General features: G+C 36.7%; 1 protein-coding gene across 1 annotated transcript; it reads right to left on the reverse strand.

Annotated features, from left to right (window-relative positions):
- Positions 1-8253: 8253 nt before the first annotated feature.
- On the reverse strand, positions 8254-13815 carry LOC113053704 (leucine-rich repeat-containing protein 3-like). Its single transcript, XM_026218985.1, has 2 exons — positions 13667-13815; positions 8254-11186 (listed from the first exon to the last, which is right to left on the reverse strand). Exon 2 carries the CDS (start codon positions 10834-10836, stop codon positions 10036-10038), a length of 801 nt encoding a protein of 266 aa, XP_026074770.1. The 5' UTR covers positions 10837-11186; positions 13667-13815; the 3' UTR covers positions 8254-10035.
- Between the last annotated feature and the right edge of the window lie 410 nt (positions 13816-14225).

Here is a 14225-nt window from a genome sequence, read left to right on the forward strand (position 1 = left end):
GAGCTGGTGTAAACACATCCTCATCACTATGATCAGACACTTAACTGCTTTTTTCTCACCACTGTCATTTACTGTGTTTATTATTAAACATTATCATTATCTGTCTACATATATTTTACATATCTAAACACTGTTTCTATAAATCGAGTAAATTTTTATCTAAGTGAACAACATACGAGAACTTCACCATGAGTATTTTGGGTGAATGAAAACCGTTCCAGTGGTAAATCGTTCCAGTTGTGATTTCAGAAATGGGATTTCAGATTATAAACACGAAATCGACTAGAATGTGCATCTTGCACCACTATGTTCTGTCTAAATGTACAAATCGTATCTGGAGTGCGCTACCGTTGGCTTGCACAATTATCTCATTGGCTATGGCTCAGCTGGCTCATGTAACCTGAATACTGCCATTTTTGTTTAATGGGCACTCCACAAGCATTTTTCGAGCCAATCACCTGACCATTAAATGCCATGTGACTAATCTCTCTAAATTAGAGCTTCAACTACTTTTGAAGATGGGAAAGAAAAGTCTGTTTCATGTTGCTAAGAGCCCTACAAAACAAAATGTAATTTGTGAAACATCTTCTATAATATAATTCCTTCCATGAAAAACAAAAATTTCTCTTTTAATGGTGTACTTATGCCATCTACCAGCAGGGGATAACTGCAGAAAAACAAATACCCAGTCAAACCCTGAGCCTTCACTTAATTAAGTTATTCATCTTCTATATTCTGTAACCAAAGTACTGGCATTGAGCTGAAGGGAAATAAGGAATAGGAGCCTGTAATAATCAGATGGGACGCAACAACATGAGATTTAATGTTCATTTACAAAAAATGCAAATAGGATCATAGATCTAAGTTTTATACTATAATCACATTCGGCTAAGAGCAGTGCCCTGCAACACAGTTCTGAGTGACAAGGCATTGTAAAGCTGATTTTAAAGCTAATACATTGGCACTAAACCAATGCAAGTCCTTCTTCTCCTCAAAATGCATTAGTCTCGTTATTGGATGGAAGGCTCCTTTACCCATTAGGCAGAGCATTAGATGAAGCCCTGTCTGACAGAGGGCATTTTCAAACTGAGTGTTTTGGGTGGACAGTATTGATTTATTTCTGTGCTTCTGAAATCTACAGGCCAAGGAGGTGTAACACATTCACTATGCTTACAGCATGCCATTAATCTCCCTAGACGAAGCTCTCCCTGCCAAGTTAGGCACAAAATGGATTTACTGCTGAATCTCAGGCTTGTTAATTAATAACATATTTTAATGATGTACTTTTTTCCTGTCAAATCTACATAAATGGAGCTTCCCATCAAATCCCAAAATAAACATGGTTTTAATTCTCTTTACATGCATGAGAGTTTGGTGTTTAAATGCATATCAAATCACGTACGCAACCCTTAAAGAATAACCAATATGTTCTTGTATTACTAAAAACAAATCGATAAAACCTTTACAGACTGAATTTAAAATGTTTCTGTGTACATTCCTGAGGTAGTAAGATGAATGTTTAAGGTATACCTATGTGGCATATAGTGGACTTCTGAAATTAGGTTGTAAACTGCCCTCTCTGAATTTGGGTTTTTCAGTGCAATGTGAAATTATTATATATACAGTACATTAAAGAATATAATACTGTGTGGACACCTTGAAGATCAGTCTTTCTCCCTCTCACACACACTGTGAATGTGAAGACAGACTGACCGCCTGTTTGAGGAGGAGTTGGTGGGACATGGTGACCGAGTTGGCATGACATGCTGAATAACACAGATAGTCTTCATGCAGTCTAAATTTACTCATGTCATCAATGGATGAGTCTTTCATCAGAGCAAGGAAATAGATGCACTTCCTCATTTAACAGAACAGATCATTTACTCACCCTGATGTCCTTCCAAAACATATGACTTTCTTCTCCACAACACATATAGAGAAATGGACTGGTTGTTTTTTCCATGCAACTACTATGAATCTGAAGAGTTTTCTGTATTCAAAGTGTTCTGAAGTCAAACATAGATTTATGAGAGGAACAGACCAAAATGTAAGAAATTGCACTAAAAAAAAAAAGTAGAAACAATTTTTGTTGAGGAATGAATTCACCTCTACTCCAATAATCTTTGTTTTATTTAACACTTGAAAAATCATTTATTTTCTTTTTTTTTCTTTTATATTACAGCATACTTGATGATAATCTTCCCCTTTTGTGCTTTTAACTGCTGATCATTGTATCAGAACTTGAAAACCCGATCAGTCAGATTCGTAAATGAGTCATTTAGAATGATTTTGTAAACTGAATAAAATTATTAATTGATAATATTCATTCCTCACACAAAGCTACTGTATGACTTCAGAAGATCTGGAATATATAAAATGTGGACCACTTTTATGGTACATTTGTGGTGCTTTTGCATCATTTTTGAAGTTTGAAAAGCTTCAGTTTTCATTCACTGAAAACGACCAGTAGGTCTACATTTCCTTGAAATTTCTCATTGTGTTCTACGGCAGATAGAAAGTCATACAGATTTGGAATGACAATTTCCCTTTCACTTGCACTGATCCTTAAAATAAATCTAATGGGCACTCACACTGTGGCTCAAATTCTAGAATACTAAAGCTCCTCAGCCTCTACAGGAAATCAACACACAGGAAGCTCTCAACACTGAGAGAAAAAAAAAAAAGAAAAAATGAGTGAATGAGAAAGCACATGAAAGAAGCTCCATAAATGAAACAAGAGCTTGAGAAAACAAAAGAGTGCACATGCATCCTCCATTAGGGTCTTTTTGATCTTAAGTATCTTCTCCAGGGCACCGGGGGTTCATTTTATGCAGAATTTCGTTTTAGCATCTGCACAAAAACACAATGAGGCCTGCCAGATGCCTAGTCAACACGTGATAATGAATTAAGGCAGGAATCAAGGTAAATGTGGACACACTGACACACTTATGACACACTTATGCAAAAATAATTCAAATTTGAATGCCTCCCACACAAAAAAAGGGTACTTGAGAAAATAAAAACACCAAAAAGCTTATTTAAATCAGCAATGCTAGAAATAATGCCATAAAAAAGGTCACTGCATCACAAATGACTTTGGTTTGTTTCAAAAAACAAAATATGAGAGCATATATATATATATATATATATATATATATATATATATATATATATATATATATATATATATATATATATATGTATTTGTGTGAAAGGGAATTCTAGTGTGTCTGGACTGTAACAGCCACAAAAGTCAGAAGGGACACAGCATGGGTGCTGCCTAACTGTGTCTTCATCCAACATACACATTACACCTGAATGCCATCGGGGGGTGGGGGGATGATGGCAGTAAAGGTAGTGCAAGCCAACAAGGACAAATGGCTGTGTGGTGCAGGAAGAAAAAGCAGGGGGTTTAATCTTGAAGTGTTTATGTTGTTATGAACAGATGGCACATGTGGCTAATGGCCAGAAACAGCAAGCAAACACACACTAAGGTAGAGGGTCACATTCCTTCACATAAATTAGTATATGTAATGACAGGATGCCTTGGTGGTATGATGGTTATAATAGATTTTAGAATTTAGAATTGAGGCAAATGCAGTTTTTTTTTTTTTTTTTTGCAAACAAATATTTACTTTGTACAATTAGTTGTGCACCTGGCAAAGCAACAGCAGACCAAAGTAAAAGCATGCAGACAGTGGAGTCAAGATGTGTGAGACCACACTGAAAATCTCTGATTCAAGAATAAAGTTTATGAATTACATTTTTTTTAAAGCATCACTTTTAAATCGTTCCAAAGGGAGGTTTTCACAAGCAATGTCATAGAAGAACCATTTTGGGTTCCTCAACAAACCTTTCAGTCAACAGAACCAATTTTATCTTAGTGGAAAAAATAATTTGATTAACCTTTTTCCACTATAAAATACATTTGAGAAATGGAAATATTCCATGAATGTTACAAATTCTTCATAGAACAACATTATGTCACTAAAGCATTAATCAGATTTGTAACACTGATCACGTGAACTTCTTTAAACAAAAGGTCAAATGTTCTTGCTCCCACTAAAGCACAAAATGCTCTTTGGATGATTGTCGAATCATGATGCAAAACACAATCATCAAATGTTGCATACATATGTAAAGTTCATGCAACTCAAAAGCTGCTGTTATTAATAATTGATCATTAACAGCTGTTCTTAATATAAAAAAAAAATCTATATTTGTTTCAGAAACAGATACAAAAAGCACCATTTGGATTTAAATAAGCAAATTTAAATCATTATGTGAGGATCCTGTTTGTGGACTTTAGTTCGGCTTTCAACACCATTATCCCAACAGCCCTCCAGACCAAACTGACCCAGCTCTCTGTTCCTAGCTATATCTGTCAGTGGATCACTAGCTTTCTGACAGATAGGCAACAGTTAGTGAGACTGGGGAAATTCATGTCAAACAGCTGCTTCACCAACACTGGTGTCCCTCAGGGATGTGTTCTCTCCCCACTGCTCTTCTCCGTGTACACCAACGACTGCACCTCTAAAGACCCCTCTGTCAAGCTCCTGAAGTTTGTAGACGACAGTCATCAGCCTCATGCAGGATGGTGACGAGTCTGCTTATAGACAAGAAGTTGAGCAGCTGGCTGTCTGGTGTAGTCTTAACAACCTTGAGTTGAACATGCTCAAAACAGTGGAGATGATCGTGGACTTCAGAAGAAATCCCCCAGCAACTCCCCCCACTCATCATCATAGACAGCACTGTGGCTGTAGTGGAGTCATTCAGATTCCTGGGAACCAGTATCTCTCAGGACCTGAAGAGGGACAATCACATTGACTCCATTGTGAAAAAGGCCCAACAAAGGTTGTATTTCCTTCGCTGAGGAAGTTTAACCTGCCACAGGAGCTGCTGAAACAGTTCTACTCAGCCGTCATTGAGTCTATCCTGTGTACTTCAATAACTGACTGGTTTGGTTCAGCTACAAAATCAGACATCAGAAGACTACAGAGAACGGTTCGGACTGCTGAAAGGATTATTGGTACTTCCCTGCCCACTCTTCTAAAACTCTATACATCCTGAGTGAGGAAAAGGGCTCAGAAAATCACTCTGGATCCCTCACATCCAAAGAACAGCTTCTTCCCCCAGGCAATCTACCTCATGAACAGTTAAACGTCCCCCACTTATGCAATAAAAAACGTGCAGTTTCCTTATATTTATTTGTTACCCCTCGAACCTAGTACATCCCTGCATCTTACTCAATCCTATTCCATTATTATTTATAGCAAAATTGTTTTTACACTTATTTATTTGCAAAAAAATATATTTGTTGTTGTTGTCTCTGTGTAGTGGAAGCTTATGTCACTAAAACTAATTCTTTGTATGCGAATGCACACTTTTCAAAAAAGCTCTTTCTGATTCTGAAATACTGAAGAGTTTACGATTGGTTCATTATTGCAGTAATTAATATGTTTCTGGCAAGTTGTATGTTTTCAAACAATTATTTCAACCCTAATTTCTCAGGTCATAGCTTTTTACTTCTCAAACAATCATGTTGGAAGACATACCATGTACCTATTCCAGAATGATGGTACATATACAGCCTACCAAGATCCACAAGGCTCAGTTTGTGAAACAGTGGTTCATTGAGCCTGAAGAATCACTTTCATGTATGAATTGGTAACCACAGAGTTCCTGTTGAAAGTCTTTGGGATGTGCGGGAGTTAGGGGCCAGGACGTGTCCCGCATGAACGGCGCATATTGCGCATATTCCCATTGTAAAGTCAACTCCAGCACATCCCAAAAAAATTCTGTGGGGTTTAGGTCAAGACTCTTTGGTGGCCAATCTCTCACAAATTGGGCATTTAAACTTGGTACTGTAATCTTGAAAAATGGACATGGGTGCATCTCCTGACATTGTTGTTTGAGAAATAAAAAGCAGTGTATTTTTACATATGTGTGTGTGTGTGTGAGAGAGTGAGAGAGAAAGAGAAATAAAATAAAGAGACACACAGAGAGAGATATGTCAGTATGTAAAGAAATGTAAGAAAATTCTAATGTAAACTGAAAACAAGCAAAGTGTATTGCATTTCTGGGCATCTTGACATTTATTTATTGTTTAGATTATTTTAACTTCTTAACAAAAAAAAAAAAAAGGAAAAAAAAGAAAAGGAAATTCATTATATAAGCCGCATATACTAAAATGTTGAAAATATTTATATAAAGAACAAGCAGATGTGTCCAGACTTTTGACTTCTACTGTAACAGAAACCGTAAATAGAAACAAATAGCTACAGCAGCTTATAAATTATTACTAAGAAGTGTCAGAGAAATGCTAGAGGCTCAATACACCAATCTAGGAGGAAAGTAGTGTTTGGATGGCACAGATTACCCCTGTGGTGAAAGAGCAGCAACAAAAAAACATCTCAGTGGGAGGACACATGGCTAAGCAGAGATAACACTTCTGTAAATGACAATCTAGAGCACATGAAAAAAATAAAAAAGGTAATAAATCTTTAATGTGTCCTAAGTGCTATGAGCTCCACTTAGAAAAACACTTCTGTCAGCCTGTATGAATAGCTTATGAAAAGTGGTTAAAAAAAACACAGGTTGAGTAATTGTGATTAACAAAACATTATTTCAATTAGCCTATTCTTAAAAGGCAAGTTTACATGTCTTTCATCAAAGTGCCCAAACCGAGATCAAAAAATTAAAATAAAAAACCTTTTCAAATACAGGTGGTATCTGACTGGCATGTTGTTAAAAGGAAGAAATAAATATTATGTGGTAATACATGGCATCTCTGGTCAATATTTATTTTATTCTCATTTATTAATTTCAAATATGATTTTGTGTCTCAAGTTTCATGAATTCTTAGCTTATTGTAATAGGCTGCCAGAAAATAAAGTATAACAAATCGATTATGTATTTTTTTATATTTAAAAAATTCAACCAACAGACTGAGAGCTCATTAAATGTGAAACTTACTGCTTAATCTTTTGTCAACTAAGCGACATGAAAGGTGTTTTCATCAATAAAAACATTTTCTAGTGCATGACCTGTAAGAGGATGTCAAGGTAAAAATATCAGAAAGGGCAGTAAACACATGGCTGGTTTACAAAGCAGCTTCAACATGCAGAATAGAAAAAAAAGATGAGTGAAACAAGTGTGTCTTTGGAACAGTTCACTGCATGTCATTTAAGGGCACAGAGAGCATCCGTCATTTATGCTGCCAGATACTGATGGATAAGCCATGCTGAGATGCTCAAATAACATCCATCTCACAGAGGTGAAGTAGGTCAGTGATGACATTCGGAAAGTTGCTAATGTGTCGTTAAGAAAATGTAACTCTTCTCCTTTGTGGTTATGGTAGTGCTGTAGCTTTAAAGTCAAATGTTGTTGTTGGACCCCAAACTGTTGTGGTTGGAGTCTATTAAATGGCCAACAAAGTGTGCATTTGTTTCTACATCTGAACTGATTTGGATAAAATTACCCTCTGCAGGTAATGGGTGCCGTCAGAATGATGGTTTTTTTTATGTTTTCACAAGACAATAATTGATGGTGGATGGATTACTTATGGATTACTGCAATGTTATTATCAGCTTTTGGACTCCCATTCTGGCGGCACCCATTCACTGCAGAGGATCAGTTGGTCAGCAAGTGATATATTGCTAAATTTCTCAAAAAGTAAAGTCTTCTACACCTTGGATGGCATGTGGCTTCAGTACATTTTTGACAAATTTTAATTTAGGGTGAACGATACCTGCTAAAAGATATTGCTAAAATAATATTACTACTTTGAATTATTTATACAATAAGAGATTATTAAAAGATTTAACATTTCATCATTACATCTGGAAAAACAACCCAGGAGAAATTAGTTTTAATCATAGTAAATCACTGACATCCCAAGTGATAACGCAGAAGAATCTCCTAGATTTTTTTAATATATAATATATAAATTTAATATCCTGCTAATGTGACCAGATAAGCACCTTCCAGAGTTAATATTTACTAATGAGATTTTTAAATAACATGTCATCACACAATGGGTTTGTACAATAAACATATATATATATATATACACACACACACGTATATATACTGCAAGATTACTATAAATAAATTCATACATTATAGGGTCATTTGTTTGAAATAGAAACAGAAATAGTAAATCATTGCGGAGCACTTAAATGCTAACCACGATCACATTAATGCTAAGATGGACTACCCATTCAATGTTTTCTTTGAAGACAGATGCACAAACAGTCACTTTCTCTTACACTTTGGTTTGATAGATCTTCACTGTATTGAGGGTGCCAACTAGTCCCTGAACAGCATGGCTAAAAGTCCACTGCAGCATTCCGATCCTTCCCCTGTAATGAATCTGCTATTGATCTAAAGCTACAGACTCACATACGCCTAGACCTCGGCCCCCCGGACAGGAAAGCAATCATAATATCCACTCTCAGTGGTATGATCCTCAAAAAATCCCTGAAGGCACAACAAACATTTCTGCAAGGCATTGTTTTATGCCTAGTACTCACACAAAACAAAAGTAAATAAAATCAAGGACCCCAAGCTATCGATTTTTTTGCTTGCTGAATATGTCCGCAATAGCTCATTTATATAGTAGACTGAATGCTACTTAAACAATGAAAAACGTCTGGTAGAAGTAGGCAGGAAGGCAGAGTCCTTCTAACAGCATTTTTATTGTCTTATGTTGCTAAGATATACACACTACTGCTGAAAAGGCTCGTCACAATGAAAAACTGATACATGTGGACAGAAATATACATTAGTCTACATGACCTGCAAGCCCTTTTAAACTAACACACAGGTGACAAAATCCATTTCAAATGTCATCTGATGAAATATTCTAATCAGGTGTGTACATAATTGACCTAAGATCAATCTGAGAAATCTTTAAAATACACCAAATTCATTACTTGACTTAAAATGACACTGTTCTACTTTACACTCACTGTTAAAGGATTAGTTTTGATTGTAGAAGAACGTATAGATAGCAAACCAAATAATGCCCAATGCACAGTGTATTGGTGCTGAGGTACCAGGATCAGGCACTTGAGTAAATACAACAAAAAATGGGGCAGGTTTCCAGTTATCAAGGCAGAACTTAACTGATGGGCTTTGTTTTCTTTTTTCGGTTTTGTTTTTTTGGCAGTGATTATTTACTTGTTCTACTTGGTGAGCAATACAAAATAAGGAAAAAGAAAATATCCCATAAATCCAGCATTTAATATTCTGTTCTGAAACACAGTTAAATTAGCATACAAATTAATAAAACCGATTCAAGAAATAATGGGATAAGCACCTGCAGAAAGAAATGGAGCTTGTGCAGCTTCCTGTCGTGAGGCACAAAGTGGCCACCACAGAGACTGCAGGACTTATGAATAGGTCGACTGTGGGTATATGAATGGGAACACTGAATTGCATCACAGAACAATTGTCAACACATTCATTGAAAATTCAACATTCACAATTAAATCTAACAATACTATTTCTTGGGAAGAGTAGGGCAAGATGTGTCAGTGGCTAATCTGTCATTCTTACAGTTGATTGAACTGGGCCAAGTATTTAAAAAGGACCTGTCTCTCTAAAGCAGCTGAATATTGTATTAGAGTTGCTTTTTAATGCTTAAAAAGTGGGGTTATGCAATCTGCAAATCAAAATAAATTTCCTGCAGCAGACAAAATGAATTGAATATCAAAGCAAATAAATAAATATATAAAAGATACATCTCATGCATGTTTTGTATTTGGCAAGCTTTGGTTCAAGTTATGCAAAATTCTGACATTAAAATTTTCAGGAAATTGAATATTTTCAAATAAAAATACCAATAACGTGCAGCAAAATAAGACTTTGGATTTGGTTTGTGCCTAGCAAATGTGGGTTTCCTCATTTCTCCTTTCCTTGCGGACAAACTGAGTAAATGACACATCTTACCCCACTCTCGCTTGTAAGGCTTGCTGTTGTGCCATCGTCATTGTCCCAAACACATTAACTCCTAAACTGCATTGACTGATGCTAGAGAACAGTGCTGATTGTGTCAAAGTCCTTACTAATTTGGGAGCTACTTGGCAGGGACTTGAGGTACTCCAGATGCCTCCTGGCATCTTCCTGGTTATGCCTTACGTAATAGATGACATAAGCGATAACCATTGTGAACCAACCAAACATGGTGACAAACATGGCCACATCGGTAGTTTTATGGTGGAAGTTACAAAAGTTTATGCCCGAATCCAAGACTTGAATGACAGGCTTGCCCGCATACTCTTCCTGAACGGCGGTGTGGCAGCTAACCTCGTTCACAGTCTCGGGATCCAGCTTGAGTTCACGCAATACCTCCTGGAGGGTGCACTCACAGTGCCATGGATTGTTGGACAGACTGATCTTGGCATGCAGCCGAGCGAAGGCCTCCTTAGGGACGCTTTGCATGTGATTATGAGACAGGTCGAGCGCCCGCAAGCTCTCTGTGACACCTTGAAAAGCACCAGCATCCACAGTTTCGATGGCGTTCCGTGACAAGTCCAGCTCTTGGAGCCATGGAAGGTTTTTAAAAGCCTGGTTTGGGATTTTGGTGATTTGATTGGAAGATAGAAGAAGCGACACAGTATCGTGAGGAAGGTTGGAGGGAATCTCTTCTAGGTTGCGAGAGGAACACTGCACTACTGTCAAGCCATTCCTCTCGGAGCAGTGGCAACTCTTGGGACACGCAAAACCCATTGCACTCAAACAAATCACAGTTAAAAGGAATCTCAAGATAAGGGGACAGCCATGATGGATGAAGACTTTCCTTGACGCATGAGCCCCTCCAGGGAAAGTCATGTCCAGCTTCTTACTTTCTGAATGCTCTACAGTTCAAGGGCAGCCATTGTTAATCCAAGTCATATTAAAAAAATTATGAATAAACATTACAGGTCACGGTGTCATTCCAACAGCGGGAGTTTTTCCTTATTAACGCCCTGTAAGCACATGTAGTGATGTATAAGTTTCAGGTGTGTGAAATCATTGTAAGTGTCAGGAGAGAATCCAAACGAGTCCATCAACATCTGAAAGGCAATTAAACATTTGAGAGGGAAATGTTCTACAGCCAAGTTTTAATTAGAAGCTAAAAGCAGAAGAAGGATGTGAAGAGGGCTCCATTCACTTAGCATTCCTCCTGCCAAGTCTGGAAACTGCAAGAATGAAAGAAGAGCAGAAAAATCACCCATCCAAACAGACATTAACATGAAGTTACATGAATTAATATTTGATCAATTTAAATATGAAATAAAGGTGGCTTTAAACACGTTTCACACAAAAATGTACTTTCATTTTCTCAACCTTTTGTCATTCTGAATCTAAATGAGTTTCTCTATGGAACATATACGTTTTTTTTTTTCTCCATACAATTGAAGTCAGTGGTAACCGTAACAATCTGGTTTCCATCATTCATCAAAATGGCAAAAACAACATGGGGATGAGTAAATGGTGACAGAAATTGATTTTTGATGAAATACTTTAAGATATCCTTTGTAACAAGCAAAGCAACATCATATCACATACTGTATTGCTCTGACCTGAAATGGCTCCAGCCATGACAAAACAGTATTATTTAAGTCTCATAATCTTGCAGATGAATACATTTGTTATGCTGCATATAATCTCATTATATGAGAAAGGACTGATTTATTAAAACAAAACAAATCAATTTCTCATTTGCTCCATAGCAACACAATGCTCATTAATGGCTATTAGAAACTCTAATGATAGAACAAAGAAATGAAGCTGAATTTTTCCCATCTATGAAGTACAAAAGAGGCAATAGGCAGAATATCCCAGTTGTTGCTTTCACACAAGGAAACACTGACAAACTCTGTATTGTAAAAAAGTTGTCAGTATGACAAATGTATTTCAGTTCTTCAGAAAAATATGATTAAATTATAGCTGATTGTTCAAACAAAGCTCAGAACAGAATGAAAATAAAACTCAGTCAGAAAAACATGATGGTGTGGAAAACATCAAGATTTTCATTTCAGGTTTCTAAATTTACAACAATGGAGAGGAACAGTTAATTCTAGAACAGATGACGACAGTGAACTCCTTACATTGTGCCAATCAGTCAGATGACGACTGCCCTTTGAGGAACCAATCTACACGGATAGCTTGTACTTTGTCAAAAGCCCCGCTGCTGAGACATCAACTCATTTTACAAGTGGCCGTAAGGCAGGTAGATAACATTAATATGCCGAACACATGCTGCAGTGACGCGACTTCCATTCTTTACAGTGAAACTTTGTCACAGGCAGCACTCAAGACATATGAAAGGCATTATCTTGAAAATGTCTAAATAAAAGATGAATTCACTGGCAATATACTGTGAGCAATAATCAACAGCTCAGGATTGATTGCTGGTTCTGCAGCAGCTCAGTAACAGAAGCTGATTATTGTGATGGATGCTAAAACCACATGCCACGTTTAGAATCCAATAGGATGCAAGTACATGGTTCATCTATTAAGGTGTTTAGCGAGAGATCGCGAGATCATGGCAGTTCTGCTCCAGCAGGCACAGCACGTTGCATTTTGGTTGGAGTTAGATAATGTCACAGAAGACCTTTTTAAATACATCCAACAGAAACCACCCATACAGTACAACTGAAAAATAAGGTAACCAGAAAGTAAAAATGTTAGAATGTTGGTAATTAATACCTGGCAGGTTTTCCTTAGCATTAAAAAGATCAATGTTTTTTTATAATTTAAACAAAACCTGCTTTATTTTAGCATGATCGAATGAGATATAGCTACTTAATATACCGGACTACAAACATGCCATTTGTCTCCTTTTTTAAGCTTATGTGAATTTAAAAGCCAAATATGAGTCAACAACAGACAATTTAGCTTGAAAACCCTTAACTTTAATCAGTTGTGACTATTCATACTGCTTCAAGTAGGCTACATTGTTAATAGAGGGAATAGTGCTAAACATTCATGTTTATGACAAGGTTTTTATTTATTTATTTATTTATTTGAGGTAAGGAACGTCAGCCTCAAACAAAATTTTTATCAATATCTTCTAAAAGAAAATTAAAATGAGCAACGTTATAATTTGTAGCTGTAAAAAGGAATATAAAAACAGCTAGAATTATGCCAACTGTTTACAGTTTAGACTAAGGGCTACATAAATCTCACTGTATCAGCGAACTATTCAAAAGAAACATAAAAGACCAGGCTGGATATCATATTTCATCTCAAGCTCTCTCTCTTCTCTCACTGGTAAAGACAACAGCTGTGCTACTGGTAAACACTCATAGGCTTCTGAAAATGTACGTGTCAAAACCACTGTTGTATACTGTAGGCTACACTGTACGAGGCTAGTACAGTAAATGCCCTGCTTAACAACAGACTGAATACGAGGAAAGAAACGCTGAAGTGAAACAAAGAGCCACCGTCTGGAAACTACAAAAGACCTAAAAATAATCCAATTAAAATAATGCAGCATTATGACAAAAGCATTAGCCTACATGACCACATGAAGTCAAGACAAATCCCCAGCACTTCCCAGAACGAATTACATTAACGAACGTATTGCATTTACTCTATTCAGTGGTTTTAAATAAATAAATAAAAATAGAAAGTTAGCCTTTTAATGTAAACGGAACGATTAATAATGACTTACCTTACTTGTTGATAGTTCAGTGGATCAGTCGCCTTTGCAGTGTGTAAAAGTGAAGTGCACACAACAGATATAAAATATCCGCCTCGCGCTGATTGGATGGAGAGCCCTGTTCCCCAGTGTTCCGGAGAATCATCTCATGGTGCACTCGCTCCACCCGCACGATGCACCCGCATCTGAATGCTCTCGGTGTGGATTTTGATTCATTCCAGTGACTCGAATATTTTGAATCAGTTCTCCACAAAGATTCATTCACTAGAGTTTTCAAGTGGAATCTTGTGAGAATTCAGTGAGAGTCGTTTTGTGTTTGCAGAATTGTATAGCTAATAAGACACTTTTCTTGCAATATTTCTTGTTTGTACATCTTACGAGCTAAGGTAAAATTACTCATACTTATTGAAAAATGAAATAATACCTTTAATTTCCTTAAGTGTTCGCTGATTTCTGTCGATTGGCTTCATTACCTTGAGCACCTCGCATAAAGAAATTGTGTTTAAATGAGATGTGTAGAATAAGGTTCTAGTCTGTGTTTATTATAACTAATAAGGAACATGGACTGCAA

This window comes from Carassius auratus, chromosome 34 (genome assembly GCF_003368295.1).
Source record: "Carassius auratus strain Wakin chromosome 34, ASM336829v1, whole genome shotgun sequence".
Lineage (NCBI taxonomy): Eukaryota > Metazoa > Chordata > Actinopteri > Cypriniformes > Cyprinidae > Carassius > Carassius auratus.

Bases quoted from the DNA above. Each gene is read 5' to 3' on its own strand.
- LOC113053704 (XM_026218985.1), bottom strand. From the start codon at position 10,836: ATGACTTTCCCTGGAGGGGCTCATGCGTCAAGGAAAGTCTTCATCCAT.